The 16,363-nt window shown below is 51.2% G+C and overlaps 2 protein-coding genes across 3 annotated transcripts in view; both read left to right on the forward strand.

Annotated features, from left to right (window-relative positions):
- CAMTA1 (calmodulin binding transcription activator 1) overlaps nucleotides 1-2,463 on the forward strand; it is a 698,792-nt gene extending 696,329 nt beyond the window's left edge. For both annotated transcript variants that reach the window (XM_040987850.1, XM_040987851.1), the window contains one exon: nucleotides 2,111-2,463. In XM_040987850.1, coding sequence (XP_040843784.1) covers nucleotides 2,111-2,174 — 64 coding nt within the window. In that variant the 3' untranslated portion in view covers nucleotides 2,175-2,463. The remainder of the gene's footprint in view (nucleotides 1-2,110) is intronic.
- A 3,604-nt stretch (nucleotides 2,464-6,067) lies between these two features.
- VAMP3 (vesicle associated membrane protein 3) lies at nucleotides 6,068-16,134 on the forward strand. The gene is made up of 5 exons (XM_040987853.1): nucleotides 6,068-6,122; nucleotides 8,542-8,623; nucleotides 11,850-12,008; nucleotides 13,360-13,411; nucleotides 14,668-16,134. Coding segments are annotated over exons 1-5 (315 nt in total). The 5' UTR covers nucleotides 6,068-6,120; the 3' UTR covers nucleotides 14,688-16,134.
- The last annotated feature ends 229 nt before the right edge of the window (nucleotides 16,135-16,363 follow it).

Here is a 16,363-nt window from a genome sequence, read left to right on the forward strand (position 1 = left end):
CGTCCTCCACTGCTTTCCCAGGCCATGGCAGGGAGCTGGATGGGAAGTGGAGCAGCTGGGACACAAACTCACAACCTGGTGCTGCTCTGGGATGTCGGCCCTGCAGGTGAAAAATTAGCTTGCTGTGTCACCATGCCGGCAACGCCCCCCAGCATTACTAACTTTATAGCAGAGTATATTGGGACTCTAAAACTTTGTGAAAACTTAGTTTCTTTAAAAAAAAAATTAGTTCTGAAAGAAATTTAGAAACACTGCAAAAATAAATGTGACCGTTTTAACTCACAAAAAGTCTGTAAAGGTTACACGTCCCCCAGCCAGCTGATAGTAGATTGTTGGATTGAAGCTAGGAACCTTCCTGACTTTGGGATTCACTCTGCTTTCCCCCTCCATCTCCGGCACAGCTCTCCTGCAGCGGTTACTCTGTCGCGGAGGCACTGCGACGGCCCCTGGATGGGCTCTGTGCTAGTGCAGGGATCAGACCCCGGAGGGCAGCACGTGTCCTTGTCAGTGGCCGGTGAACGGGGCTCCCCCGAGGGCAGGGGTTGCATGTCCGGAAGCGAAGTTGGCATCGGTGCATGCCTTGCACTGTTGCGGCCCAGGGGTTGCTAGTACAGATCCTGCATGTTTAAAAACTGAACACAGACTGTAGCATGTTCCAGCTTTTTAAAAAGCCTACTTATAAAGTATGCATGTCCAAATCGAGGGACATAGATGGATGCACAATTCTGTACTGTAATAGGATCTGAACTCCTCCCCAGCCCGTCAAGGAGTTATTCATCCATGGGTCACTTGGTCACGAAGTCCAAAACGGGGTCACGTCTGGCTCTGGCTGTGAGCATACTGACACAGTCCCCAAAGTGCCTGTTTGGAGAACACGGTCAGGAGACCGCTGCTCAGCAGCGCTGGTGTCCGGGTTGTGTGAGGCCCCAGCCGGGCTTGACCCAGGCGGGGAGAAAGTGGGACGGACAAGCTGGTTCTCTGGAGAGTCGACAGAGGTGCAGGGATGAAGTGTTGCCTTCTGGGTGAAAAGCTTGGCAGGCCACCCAGAAGCCTTTGTGCTGGGAGGCGGGAACCTCATCCAGATGTTGTCACTTCCAGCCCCGGGGGGTATGGGAGTGATTGCTTTTTTAAAGCATTTCTTTCTCTGTTTGGGAAGTAAGCTAGCACTGAGTTTGCTGGTACCATTTACGATAGTGGAAGGGAGCTGACTCTTCAGGAATTGGGAACTGCCCAGGCCCGGCCAGGCCACTCCTGGCCATCCACTGATGCTTGTCTCACGCCCGTTCCGGTGACAGATCCTTCGTGTAGCATGCGGTTCTGCCAGCCCTGTCACAACACGGCATGCCCTGACTTGCGCCTGGTCCTTCTGCTGTCCTCACAGCTTACGGCCGCTCGCCTGCCACCCAGGCTCTGCAGGCGGATTTTTGCAGGAGCTATCTGGACTGGAGATGGTACCGGATCAGGAATTGGCTGATGTGAATTTTGCTCATGACCATATATTTGATAAGCAGAACAGGGTTCATTATTGGTGGCACGCCCACTTGCTGTCCATCTGGGAGCTCTAGGGAGAGAAACTTCAGTGTCTTTAAAAGAAAAAAAAAAAAACCTGCAGTGTGAACTGGGAGAAAGAAAGGGGCTAAGACAACACACTGCATGAGGACATTCAGAGTTGGACAGACACAGGGTCAAGGTAGCTGGCAAGTTCAGTCTCTCAGTGTATGAAAAGCTAAGCAAAGGTGATGTACAGTTCCCCTATGGGGCTGCAAGGCCGTGGTGGTACTCCACCAGGCTAAAAGCAAACGCATTTTCCAAGGCAAAACTTTTCTAAGCTGGCCAAGTTCCTGTTAACACTTGGTGCCACTTGACTGATTTTCTTCCGTTCTCAGAGCCCCGGATGGTACAGCAAATTTCAGAGCCGACATTCGAATCGCCTTGAGAAGGGTCATGTCTCCCCCTTTGAATGCTTCTCCCGGGAACTTCCCAGGAGTTTGTTTGGGGTTTGGGTCCCGGCTTCCCGCCTCCTGGGGGGGGGGTGACGCCCCTCTCCTCGGCAGGGCTGCGGTTTCACTCGATAGTTATCGCCTGGTGTTTTCTTGTGTTTCTCTTCCAGAGTGAAAGAATTGAAAAAGGCCAAGGAACTTGAAGACCTACAGCAGCACCCCTTAGCAATGTGACGTTGCTTTTTCAGACTGTTTTCATTTGTTTTTAGCAGAGACATGCAACAACACAACACAACACACACGCGCACACACACGCACACATGATCCCGCTGCAGTTTTGGGGAGCTCAGCTGCAGGATTTTAACAGGAATGTTTTTTGGTCATTGCATTTGCACTTTCATGGACAACTTTTCATTTGATCAGCAAGACATCTTGGAACTCAATCTTCTGTTGGATCACAGGAAAACCAGACACTGGGAGGGAGCGAAGAGGCTTCAACCCAGAGGAAGCTGCTCTCCTCCGACAGGGCTGCACTCCCACGTCGCGTGCAACTGTACAGACCTTTATACCAAAAACCTAGCTCAGAGACGGCGGGGCCACCCTGGCAGCAGCTAAGACGCTGAGCCTGCAGCTGGCGGCCTCTCCGAAGGGCTCCGCCTGCGGGACTGGTTTGCAAAGTGGAGGGCTCAGCTCGTGCGATCTGTATCGGGTCTGTGTGTTCTCATTTCCCTCACTGTTTCTTATTTGTCTGTCCTGTTTGTTTTAATCTCTACAGCACACTTAATGCAACTTTTGAAATCTGCAGGTTTTTACAGGCTTGTGGGAATTTGCAGAGGGGCGGGTGTGTGGCAAACGGGTAATGCATGGGATCTAATGAGAAACAGCTTCCAGAGGCTCAGTGTGTTTTGTCCCCACCACCTCCCAGAAGCCCCGTGAGTGACCATGTCGTCCCTTCTCTCATGTTCAGCACTTTAATTTCTTGGCCTTACTTTCATGTGCAATGAGAATTCCTTAAGAATCGGTAAAGCATGTAGCCTTTTTTAGTGACCTTGGAAGCTAGCCGTTCCAAGGGGTCATCAACCTCGCCTGGACATTGGCCACCTAAACAATCAGTGTGGTGCTGCGTTCTGGCCAGTAAAAATCCCATGTTCTTGGCTCTCTCTCATCCAGCGGAGCGGTGTCTGTGTATATAGAGAAAGTAGAAATGAAAGGTGAGAAAATATTTGAAAGGGATTATATTAATTGCTAAATATTTTATTCACAAAGGTCAATAACATGGCAAGATAAAATTATTTGTATAGTTTTGTCTGAATGAGCGAGAAAAATGTGGATGTATTGTTTGTATATATTGTATATATTAAAACAAAGAGATATGTGCATGAAATCAAGAAAAAGAAATGAACAAAGCAAAGCATTAGTGGCTATGGTCTGTAAAATGAAACAAAAAAACTTTATTTCACTATAAGAGTACTTTATTTTAAATGTTCTTTAGAAGAACATTTTGCTAAAGCATGACTTAACTGCAAAAAAAGAGCTACTGTATTTAGACTTAGGAAAAAAGGCAGAGTAACATTACTTTAAAAAAAAAGGATATGTTTACATTTAATTTTGGCTACCAGGAATTTAGTTTATTTTATTTATAATTTTTTTGCCAATGGTGCCAAGTAATGTGAATGCTAATACTGCTTAAGAAAATTCATTTACTTTTGCAAAACAGATAATCATTAAGAGAAATCAGTATACAGCCTAACACCATCCACTCCAACAAGGAACACGCAGAAGGATCAAAACCTGACAGAAGGAAACGGCACGCAGAGTAGGAAAATGTCACGTTTTCATATCTCCTGCTGGAAATCAGGAAGGGAAATGGAAATCACGCACACGCACACACACACACACCAGAACAACTAAGGAGTGAAAAAGATGTAGACTGATCCTGTGAGGGACGTCATGGACTGAACTCTTTCCACACAATGAGGAGCCAAAGAAATCCGACGCTTTTACAAATTAGAACTACTGAGGTTAAACTGAGAGGATGACGTTGGTGTTACTGATGCCAGTTTAAAACCCCCGGGTGAGGTTGGAGGCTCAGTTGGTGTGAAGTCGAGATGGTTTCTCTCCTCTTGGTCCTGGCTGCTGACTGGGAGGACTCAGGGCTTGTCGGGACGCCTGCCGGTGTTCACAGGTGAGCTTTTAAACTGGCGTCTTACAGTAAGCAGGTGGACACAAACAGATGGTGGTCAAAATTGGGGTCAGTGCTCTTGGTGCCTTTTCTATAATCGTACTTGTTTTTTAATTACTTCCTTTCACTGCCAACCTCGAATTACTGTACAGTATACGTCTTTCTGCTTGTGACTGGCTTTGACAAACAGTGACAGCCCCACAACGAGTAGCCACCTGTACATTTGTAAACCGATCTGACTCAATTTTGTTTTTAAATGTGTGGGTTATGTCACAGCTGTTACGGTCCCCCGGGTACCCATGTTTTACACGGTCCGACCTACAGGAGGACGCTGAGTAATCCAGGAACACACAGTTGCATTCATAAATGGGGAATGTGAAAGCCAGCTTTTCCGGGATACCCCAGGTTAACAGTGAAATTGGCTATGTCTGTTCCATTGATTAGGTTTCCAATAACTGATCTTTTCACCAGAGTAATGACCTCAGTACATTTGTTTTAACCCTCACGTTATTAGCCGAATTACGTTGGAAAATTCCAGATGATTAACAAGACTTCCCGTAGAATTAGGAGGGCTCTTAGGGAGGGGGTGGCAGGTGGGTCCCGAGCCTACCAGTCCAAGGTGGATCCTGGGTGAACTACCAACGCACTTCCACTGAAGCCAAGCATTTCTGACCGCTTCGTCTTGGTCGTCAACCTTAATTTCAACCATGATAGTTAAGCGCAGCTTTCTTGGATAATCTGAATTCCCAAGTGCCAGGAGTAGGACTTCGTTATAAAATTAATAGCTCATCTTAATTCTGTCTCCTGAAGATTGAATTGCTATTCTTGTTACCCATTTGAAATCAGCTGTACTGTGTGAACGACATAAAAAGACAATACCACGGTCCCCTCTGGCTGCACGGTCGCTTCTGGCAGCTCCACAAAGTAGTTGGCGCCCAACGTTGGGGGGGGGGTCCCTGAGACTTGCATGTAAAACTAGTCTAGATGTCTTCTTTTGTAAGTTTTATTTTTGTAATTGTGCATGTGAAGCATCATTGAATCAATGGATCTGTTGAAGAACTCAGCTGCTGGAAAACCATGCAACATGTTTGGAATTGCCCTTAAACTATGGAAAATGTTTTCTGAATGCTTTATATTCTTTCTGCTGTAAATTAAAAACAAAGAAAATTTCCCCATACTATCTGCGTTTTGCTTTAACCGGACCCGTTCTTGGTCCCCCCCAGTCCCGGCACTGTCTTGTGACCCAGCTGGAGTGCAGAGGCGCTGGGTGCTCCCGGGGGGATGCCTTCCCAGCACCGGGTATGGACACCTCTCACCTGACCCTGCCCCACCTGCCAGTCCATCATTTGTCAAGACAGTGCAGTCATCTGAGCCACACCTGCCCAGGCGCACCTTTTCCATTGCTTTGCAAGACGTTTTGTTTACCTAGACTGTCGGCCACTGCGGGCCTCCCCACCCCTTGACACAGCCCACCGCCTTGAGACATCTTGCTTGCTGGCCCTCCTTGCCTGCCTCTCTGGCCGCTCTGTGCCCACCATGCCCGATACTGCCCAAGTCGGCCTCCCTGGGTCCCCGTCCCTCCCGCAGCTCGGCTTGGATGCCGCTGGCCTGTGGGTGGTAACCACACCAAGAGCTCCGCTTCAGCAGGATCTGAACCGCCTCCCTGAGGAACCCGGTTAGACAGTGCAGTCCTGAGATCCCCTGTCCAGCGGCCAGCCTGCCGTGGGCAGGGGGCAGGGCAGCACAGCCCCGCCCCCGGCGCCAACAGCCCCGCTCTCGTGCCTCCGGCGACCCTGGGCTGGACCCAGGGGTCCTGGCCGCGACCCCAAAGCCCACCCAATGCCCACCAGGCCCACCCAACGCCCCAGGTGCCCCGGGACACCGCCCACGCCCCACTTCCGGCGCCCCCGTGACGTCGTCTCTGCGCGCCGCCCCACCCAGCCCCGCAGCCCCGGTTGCGAAGCTCGCTGATCCTCACCCGCCGCCTTGGTCGCCGAGATGTGAGTGAGGGAAGCCGGGCCGGCCAGCGCTGGGCACGGCCGAGGCCCGCGGATGCCCCCGACGCCGTCCGCTCCCTGGGGGGCGGGGGGCGCGCCTCGGAGCGGGCTTGGGAACTTGCCTTCCCGGGGTCCCGTGCTTCCACTTTGGACACTTGGTTGTTGAAAGTCGCGGGGTGTCCCCCACGCTGGGCACTCCCTCCAGGCTTCCGAGGAAACCAGACCCTCGGGATTCCAGGGACGCGCCCCTGGAACGTGCCCACTGGGGCTGCCGTGCCAACAGGCAGATCCCTGGGCAGTGGCTGGGGTCTGCGTCCACGCCTTTAGCTCCTAATGGCCTCAGTCGGTGGCTCCGCCTTGCTGACTCTCAGTTCTCTCTCTGCTGTGAAATGGGGGTGTTGGTGGCATTGCCCCTCAAAGCGAGGATTCCAGGAAAGGCTGACCCTGGGCGTGGCCCCTGTTGCCTGCCAGACACTGAACTCGGTGGGAACTGGCCTCTTCGCGGCCCGTGCCTGACCCATGCCTGCTGAGTGTGAGGGGTGCGGGTAGCCAGGCATGCGCTGGGCCACAGGCCATCTTGGACACAGAGAACTGTGGAGAGGAGAGGTGTGAGCTGATGATCAGAGCCAGGGTGCTGAGGGAAGGCTGGAGTGTGGGGTTAGGCCGCTGTCCACAGGGTGCGTGGCAGCTCATCTTGCTCTCACAGCCATCCTGCCCCCTGTTCCTCTAAGTTAGAATACCACTTCAGAATTGTTCATAAGCCGGAAAACAGGTTGTTTGTTTGTTTAATTGGAAGGTCAGACATACAGAGAGGAAGAGAGACAGAGAGGAAGATCTTCTGTCCATTACTTCTGTCCAAGTAAAGACCAGGATCTTTACTTCCTGAATGACTGCAATGGCCAGAGCTGAACCAATCCGAACCCAGGAGCCCGGAGCCTCCTCCTGGTCTCCCACGCAGGTACAGGGTCCCAAGGCGTTGGGCCGTCCTCTACTGCTTTCCCAGGCCACAAGCAGGGAGCTGGATGGGAAGCAGGGCCGCCCTGATTAGAACTGGCACCCATATGGGATCCTGGTGCATTCCATGCGAGAACTTTAGACACTCGGCACTAGGCCCTGGAAAACAATTATTTAAGTGCCTTTTAAAAATTAGTATTATTGGGCCCGGCACAGTGGCGCAAGTGGTTAAGGTCCTCGCCTTGCACGCCCGGGATCCCATATGGGCACCAGTTCTAATCCCGGCAGCCCCGCTTCCCTTCCAGCTCCCTGCCTGTGGCCCAGGAAAGCAGTTGAGGACAGCCCAAAGCTTTGGGAACCTGCACCCGCGAGGGAGACCCGGAAGAGGCTCCTGGCTTTGGATCGGCATAGCATCGGCCATTGTGCTCACTTGGGGAGTGACTCATCGGACGGAAGATCTTCCTCTCTGTCTCTCCTCTCTGTATAACCACCTTTCCAATAAAAACATAATAAAAATAAATCTTTAAAAAAATTAGTATTATTGATTTGAAAAGCGGGGTTACAGAGAGAGAGAGCTCTGTCTTGTGGTTCACTCCCCAGATGAGCACCAGCACTGGAGTTGGGCCAGTTCAAGGCCAGCAGCTTCTTCCAGGTCTCCATGTGAGTGCAGGGCCCAAGCACTTGAGCCACCTTCTGCTGCTTTCCCAGGCCCATCCACACGGAGCTGGATGTGAAGTGGAGCAGCTGGGGCTTGAACTAGCGGTCATATGGTATGCCAGCAATGCCTGCAGTGGCTTTACCCCCTGCTCCATAGCCCTGGGCCCTGCACACGGTTCTTGCCACAGGGAAAAGACCAGGAGAGGCCTGGGTGCATTTAAACCTTTGTGTGCCTTAAAACAACTCACGCGGGGCCCAGTGGCTAAATCCTTGCCTTGCATGTGCCAGGATCCCATATGGGTGCTGGTTTTGATCCTGACTGCTCCACTTCCCATCCAGCTCCCTGCTTGTGGCCTGGGAAAGCAGTCGAGGACAGCCCAAAGCCTTGGGGTCCTGCTCCTGTGTGGGAGACCCCAAAGATGCTCCTGGCTTTGGATCTGCTAAGCTCCAGAAGGAAGATTCTTCTCTCTGTAAATCTGACTTTCCATTAATAAAAAATAATAATATATATATATATTTTTTTTTTCCCCAAAGAAAAACTCAAGATGGAAAGTAGCATGCCTGTCTTGCGATCAGTGATACAAAGTAGAGGCAGTTACAAGGTACACTCAGAGGCTGGTCACTTGGATGTGCCAGCGCATGGGGGAGACCATGAAGGACAAGGACTGCCATGCGCAGCTTTGTTGAGGCCCCGGGAAGGATCTCTTCATCTGGGTTCTGTCAGCCCTGGAGGTCCTGGAGCAAGGTCCCAGTGCCAACAGAGCCATGGTGGGTCTGTAACATGCTCACCCTGTGCCTTTGCACCTTCCAGGTCCACGGGTACGCCTGCAGGGTCCAGTGCTGCCGCTGGCAGCAGCAGAAGACTTCAGCAGACACAGAACCAAGTAGATGAGGTATTGCTCCGAGATGCTGGGAGTGTGGGAGGGCCTGGAAATAGTTGTGTCTAGAAAAGTTCGTGAAGGTCAGATGTCTTGGCTGTATCACAGAGGTGATCGGTCTGCCCTGGCTGTTCCAGGAGCCCTGCTTTCTCTTCCAGCCCGTGCTTTTCCCCCTCAGTAGAACCATGTACCTAAAACACAAAACCCACCCTGAGAACATCTCCTAAAATTACTTTAAAACAATGCGGATTTAAGGATTAGGCCTACAGGTTATTCCTGCCGGGAGTCATCTTTCTGATGGATCTTTTTCTAATTTTAATCAAAGTGCTTTAGCCTGCCTCACTAAGAACCAGCCTGGGCTAGCCTGCCAGTTGCCCCTTGACCCGTGGGAAGCAGCCTGCTATGGCTTGGCAGTCTCTGGAATTCCTGAGCTATAGAGACCTTCCGAGAATCTCGGAGACGCAGAACCATGACAACCTGGGGACAGTCAGACCAGGTCTCCTTTATCCCTGAGTCGCTAGTGCGTGGCAGAGACATCTTGGTTCTGCATGTGGTGGCCGTCTCAAGCAGAACTGCATACGTGCCATCATCAACTCCTCTAGTAATGTTTGACCTGCTGGCTTTGTCAGTCAACTCCACAGTTTTAGACCTCTAGGTAAGAGACCCATTCTACCCTTGCAGCTTACTAACAAATCAGATCAGAGCCCTTTTGTGGAAAAAAGGGCAAAGGATCCTTAGTGGAGGTAAAATACATCATTGACTATGTCATAGCAAAGTGTACAACTTATCAGTATGTAGTGTATTCATAAAGTGGTGCACTTCTAATCTTACTCTTGATCCCAGAAGAGCACCCTGTACCCACGTAGCAAACTGTTTACTTATCCCCATCCTCCCCCTGCCCCAGTCCCTGGTTCCCTAATGAGATGGCTCTGTAGACCCGACTGCCTAGTTGGGGTGTGTCATGTAACTTATGACCTTTTTCTGGATTCTGTTACCTGGCGCAGTGTTTCAGTGTTCATCAGAATTGTGACATGTATCCGAACTCTATTTTCACAGTTGAGTAATATCCCATTGTATGTGAAATTGCACAGTCTCCTAGCTCAGTAACAAGTGCTTGAGGTACTTAAGTTGGTTCTACCCTCTGGCTGTTACACACAGTGCAGCTGTGACACCCTGGGCCCTCGCTCCTCTGGGTAGCGCTGCTGCACCAGAGGGTCCTCCCCCAGCAGTGCCCGAGAGCTGACCACCTGTTCACCAGGGCTTGTGGCTCCCCCAGCAGTGCCCGGGAGCTGACCACCTGTTCACCAGGGCTTGTGGCTCCCCGAGCAGTGCCCGAGAGCTGACCACCTGTTCACCAGGGCTTGTGGCTCCCCCAGCAGTGCCTGAGAGCTGACCACCTGTTCACCAGGGCTTGTGGCTCCCCCAGCAGTGCCAAGGGCTGTCCACCTGTTCACCAGGGCTTGTGGCTCCCCCAGCAGTGCCAAGGGCTGTCCACCTGTTCACCAGGGCTTGTGGCTCCCCGAGCAGTGCCAAGGGCTGTCCACCTGTTCACCAGGGCTTGTGGCTCCCCGAGCAGTGCCAAGGGCTGTCCACCTGTTCACCAGGACTTGTGGCTCCCCGAGCAGTGCCAAGGGCTGTCCACCTGTTCACCAGGACTTGTGGCTCCCCGAGCAGTGCCAAGGGCTGTCCACCTGTTCACTGGCTGTGTTTGGCATCCATGAATGGCTGAGCTGATTGGACATCTGAGTATCTTCAGAAGTGATTGCTATTCATTTCCTGAGTCCACTTTTTGATTGGGTTTGTCTTGTCGACAGCCCAGAGTTCTTTTTGTATTCTGCCTATTAAGCCCTCATCAGATACATGCTTTTCAAATATTTTCTCCCATTTGGTGGACTTTTATGTTCTCGATACAAATGTTGATTTTCGTGAAATCCAGCTTATCTGTTTTTCCCTTTTATTGCTCTTGCTTTTGGCATCAAATCTAAGAATCTAGGGCAAAACCCTCGATGATATTTAGCCTTATTTTTGCGTCTAAGAGTTTTGAACTTTCAGCCTCTACACTTGGGTGGTTAATCATTTGGAGTTAAGTTTCGTACGTGACGCAAAGTAGGAGTCCAGATTTGCCCTTTTTCATGGACTGTCCCAGCCCCATTTTGAAGACACTGATAGCCAGGAGCTTTTCCCAGGCCTTCCACATGTGAAGAGGGACCCGAGCACTGGGTCATCCTCCACTGCTTTTTCATTAGCAGGAAGCTGAATGGAAAGTGAAGCAGCTGGGCAGAGCCAGCACCCACTGGTTGGCTGGTTTCATGAGCAGCAGCTTCCCCTACTATGCCACAGCGCTGGCCCCTGAAGATACTGTTCTTGCCCCCGTCGCGTGGCCTTGGCACCTTGTCAAGAAAATCTGTTGATTTCTGGACCCGCAGGTCTGTCCCACTGTCCACGTGTCGTCTGTCGTTGGTCCAAAACCACACTGGTTCCTGTGACCTTATAGTGCAAAGCGTTAGCCCTTCACCCACACACATTTTCAGGATTGTTCTGTAATTCCATGTGGATTTGACTATTGGCTTTTCAATTTCTGGGAAAAGATACTGAATTTGATAGGGATTGTATTGAACCTGCACGTCACTTTGGGTAAGGTTGTCGTACCGTACTAAGCACTCCAGTGTAATCTTAGGATGCTCTATGTCATTAATTTTCTGTCATTCCTTACAGTGCTGCAGTGTTGTGCAAGTCTTTTGCCTGCTCGTTAGTTCCTAGGGGTTTTATTCTTTCAGGTCACCTGGTAAATGATTCTTTGTGGACTGCTCATTGCTAAGGTGTGGACACCACTGTCGATCCTGTAGCTCAGTTTCTCTAAGTTTATTAGCTCTTGTGCCTTTGTTGTAGATTCTTCAGCGTTTTCTTTGTATGTATCGAATCACCCACAAATAGAGTGAGGTTTTGCTTTTCCTGGCTCAGGGAGATGCCTTTTCTTTGCGCTGACCTGATGTGTTGTGGCACAGTGGCTGTGAACAGAATGCTCTCTCCTTGCTGATCTTCAGCCCTTCGCCCTGAGGGTGACACGAATTGTAGGTTTCCCCACAGATGTCCTTCATACCATTCAGGAAATTCCCTTAGTTTTCTCAGTGTTTTTATCTTAGTTACGGTCTGAGCTGAAGAGGATGTGCCGGTTCGTGTTGTCTGTCATGGTGGTTCTCCCGTTCCGTGATGGCTAACTTGTGTGACTGCTCTCACTTAGGTGGTGGACATAATGAGAGTCAACGTGGATAAGGTCTTAGAGAGAGACCAGAAGCTCTCCGAGTTAGATGACCGAGCAGACGCACTGCAGGCAGGGGCCTCTCAGTTTGAAACCAGTGCTGCCAAGTTGAAGAGAAAGTACTGGTGGAAGAATTGCAAGGTACTGCTCTTGTCACACCCCTCCCCAGTCTCAGCGGATCAGCAGAGGCTAAAATAGTGGCCTCTCATGCCTAGGGGAGGGGGCCTCACCTCTCTGCTTGGGGACGCTGGAGTCAGCCGGGGGGGGGGGGGGGGGGGGGGGTGAGGCGGTGGGAAAGGGGTCTCACCTCTTGGCTTGGGGATGCTGGGGTCAGCTGGGTTCTGCCCTGGCCCCTCAGCCCTGAGCATTGACCGATGGGAGAGGGCTGGGTGTGACAGTCATGACACATAAGGTTGTGTAGATGGCTCCAAGGTGGAGGGTACGGGATACACAGAGAAGCTTGCAAGGAGTGTGGCTGCAGTGGAGAAGGCAGGCTTGCGTGGAGTGTGGCCCGCAGCAGAACAGGCAGGCTTGCTCAAGGAGCGTGGCCCGCAGCAGACAGCCACGGCCAGACCCCAGCATACCCTGCATTGTACCTTGTTGGGCAGTGATGCTTCTGGACAGTCATGGTGCATCTGCCACCTTCTCGGAAGCCAGCACCTCCCTAGGACATGAATCCTTTGCGTGTATATGTGTGTGTATACATACACACACACGTATGTATATTGAAGATGTATTTATTTATTTGAAAGGCAGTTAGATTTCCAGTCACTGCTTTGCTCCCCAAATGATCACAATGGCCACAAGTGGGCCAAGTTGGAGCTAGGAGCCTAGCTCTCCATCCTGGTCTCATGTGGGGCAGGGTGCTTGGACCATCTTCCACTGCTGTGCTAGGCAAATCAGCAGGAAGCTGGATCAGAAGTGGAGCATCTGGGACACAAACTGGTACCCATATGGGATGCCAGTGTTGCAAGCAGTGGGTTAAAATGGTTTTTGTTTGTTTGTTTTTTGGGGTTTTTTTGGTCATTGTTTTGTTTTGCTTTTTTAAGATGTATTTGTTTGAAAGATAGTTACAGAGAGAGGGAGGGACAGAGAGGGTCTCCATCCACTGGTTCCCAGTGGTCACAGTGGCTGGGGCTGAACAGCTCTAAAGCCTTCCCTCCAGCTCTCTCGTGGGTGCAGGGCCTAAGGGACCATCTCCCACTGCCTTCCCAGTCCTTCAGTGGGGAGCAGGGTGGGAGGTGGAACATCTGGCACTAGAACAAGTGCCCTCATGTGTGCCAGTGCCATGGCTGTTTAGCCTGCTAAGCATGATGCTGGCCCCATGAATATGCTTTTAAAAGCAGCTGAGTAATCTCCAGGCCCTAATGGGAAGCCGGAGTGTGGGCTTCAGTTCCAGATGTGTACCCCTCTTTTCTGCCTCGCTGACTGCAGTCAGTGCCTGGTGTCTCTCGGTGACTGCAATGGTGTAACACTCTGCTGTCTGTTGCAGATGTGGGCGATAGGGATCAGTGTTCTGGTCTTCATCATCATCATCATTGCTGGTGAGTTACCCTGTGCCTTCCTAGTTGATGTGTGCGCGAGAACTTAGGGCAAAGTTCGCACAGAGAGGGCAGCGTAGTTTCAATCACCTTAATTTTTGTTCGCAAAGATTTTGCATACTTGATTTAAATCTGGAATTTTTTAAATAAACATTCATTCTTTAAAGTTAGAGAAAATTTGTTTATTTCTGTTGAGAGGTGCATTTTCTTATAAATGTATTTTTATCCCTTATGTTCTTGTATATCACACAGTGACTAGAACTGGGGGCTACCTGTAGTGCACCCCCACCATCAGCTCTTGGCCTTGAACAAGTCGATTAAAACTTGCAGACCTGTCTCTTCCCTTTGGCATGAGGGTAGTCATAGCTCCCACCTTGTTTGATATGTGAACAAATCTGATTATTGTGTAAAAGGAGTTAAAGGTGGCGCCTGGCATGTATAGGTGATGACAAGAATACTTATGTATTTTAAAAGATTTGTTTACTTGAAAGGAAGAGTTAACAGGGAGAGAGAGGGGTACCAATCCTGTCTGTGCCCCAGCTGGCTTAGCCCACTGCACCGCAGTGCTAGCCCCAACAGGAAACGGAGCAGCCAGGACCTGAACTAACACAGAGTGTTGGTGCCCCAGCTGGCTTAGCCCACTGCACCGCAGTGCTAGCCTCAACGGGAAACGGAGCAGCCAGGACCTGAACTAGCACAGAGTGTCGGTGCCTCAACTGGCTTAGCCCACTGCACCACAGTGCTAGCCCCAATGGGAAACGGAGCAGCCAGGACCTGAACTAGCACAGAGTGTCGGTGCCTCAACTGGCTTAGCCCACTGCACCACAGTGCTAGCCCCAACAGGAAACGGAACAGCCAGGACCTGAACTAACACAGAGTGTCGGTGCCCCAGCTGGCTTAGCCCACTGCACTGCAGTGCTAGCCCCAACAGGAAACGGAGCAGCCAGGACCTGAACTAGCACAGAGTGTTGGTGCCCCAGCTGGCTTAGCCCACTGCACCGCAGTGCTAGTCCCAACAGTAGTTGCTTCTAAATATATCTAAGTTATTGAGACACTCACACACCTGCTAGTGTTATTACTGCATGTACCTTTCTCTTGGCTCGGTCCCCGTAGCCTTCTGGAATGTGGCAAAGCTGTCGGCAGAAATTCAGCCAAATCCCATTGCGTTGACATTTAGATTCGCAGCATTTGCAGCTCATTCTGGACTCACACTGAAAGACTAAACTGCCTGCTTCCCTGTGTGTGACTCTGCCCAACAGTGTGGATTGCTACTTCGTGAAGAGCCGGTGAGGACGCAGCCTGCGCTTCAGAAGATGTCTTCGAGACTTTTGACTTAGAACCAGCTGTTATCAAGCCTACCTTCTGTTTTGTATGGGTTTTTTTGTTTGTTTGTTTGTTTTGGTTTTTTTGTTCATGTGAAGTTCAGTTTCTAGGAAACATGCCTTTGTTCTCTGATATGCACTCCAGGCTAGCAGTGGGCCAGTCCTGCCCACGTTGTGCACAGTGGCCACACGGGCCCAAGGTGACAGAGACCTCCTGAGCCCCAGAGAGCTCCTCACATACCCAACCTTATCACCAGTTCATGGCCTTGACTCCAGTTAAGGGAGTTTGTTCCAAGTTAAGCATCCCTGTCATATGCCACCGTCCTTAGTTCCACATTAGCCTCTCGTTAATCCCATTTCCAATCTGTACCTTCAGAAAAGACACTACTCTTTAGCCCACGTCTGTGACAGTGACGGCTGCGCCTTATCTGCCTGTAGGACTCTCGGTGTCAGCACAGCTGACCCCTGCTGTGCTTCAGGATGCTGATGTCTGAAGATACTTCCTTGTTATTGTCACATGTCACCTGCTACAGCTGTTAGCCAGAAATAAGAGCATTTAACAAAGCTTTCACAGAGCCATAGGTAGGACCAAAGTGCCTATTGCCAAAATGTTAGATACAGATAAAATCTCCTTAAGTCTGCTCCTGACAGATAAATTCAGGAAGTGCCAAATGAAACCTAAGGTGCCTTCAAAACTGAACAAAATTGTCCAGGAGCCGTGTCCAGCCCAGAAGCCTGGAGTACACAGATGTGTGGCTCCACTTGCGTCTTTCCCACGCTGCCGCCGTGGGGCTGGGCTTACCTCTGTGCCTTGCACATGGTCACCGTGGCCTTGCTGTGCTTCTAATGGTGGTGTGAGCCTCCAGACAACCTGTGTGATCACCCTCTGGCCCAGGCCTCACACGTGATGGCTTTGGGAGTCTGGTGTGTATCCCATAGCCAACAGCACACCTCTGGGGCGTGCCTGCACCGGATGCTGCCACCTGAGAAACGTGTGCAGGGCAGACTAACCACAAGCGATGGGGCTTAAAGAGGGAAGTCAGGCCCAGAGGCAGAGGGAGAGAGGGGCTTTGCCAGTCTGGAATATTCTCAAGCTCTTGTTCCCAGGCTGTTCTGACTCACAGAACTACAGCTAAGGGACACCTGCATCCAGGCGCCCTTCCTTAGTACCTGTACCCTCACATTGCCAAAGTGGCTTTCATCCACGGTGAGCCCTGCCTGTGTCCAGCTGCCCGAAGAAAGCCTAACCTCTGTGCGGGGTCTCTCGCCCTGTCTGACTCACACCTGGTGCTCGCCCTGGCCTCTCTGCTCAGTAACCCACTGGCTCCTGCAGTAACCGAGGAATACCTCACTCCTGTCTGCATGCCCGCTGTGATGCTCTGAATAAAGTATTCACGAACATGGTCCAGGCGTCTGTGTTGCTTGGGGAGGGATAGCTCCGACAGTGGTGTTTCCTGCAGATCCCCACTGGCTGTACCCGCAGCAACACTCCCAGCTCTCCCATCTGCCCTCCTGTTTTCCAACACTGTCTCCAGTGGCTCCCTTCGGGAAAAGTCCTCCCACACAGGAGATGTTGGGCCGCTGGTGCAGCTACCAAGATATGCTCAGGGTTTGGCATGCGGGCTTCTCAGAA

The sequence above is a fragment of the Ochotona curzoniae genome, unplaced genomic scaffold (genome assembly GCF_017591425.1).
Source record: "Ochotona curzoniae isolate NIBS_2020 unplaced genomic scaffold, NIBS_Ocur_1.0 contig_4792, whole genome shotgun sequence".
NCBI classification, from domain to species: domain Eukaryota; kingdom Metazoa; phylum Chordata; class Mammalia; order Lagomorpha; family Ochotonidae; genus Ochotona; species Ochotona curzoniae.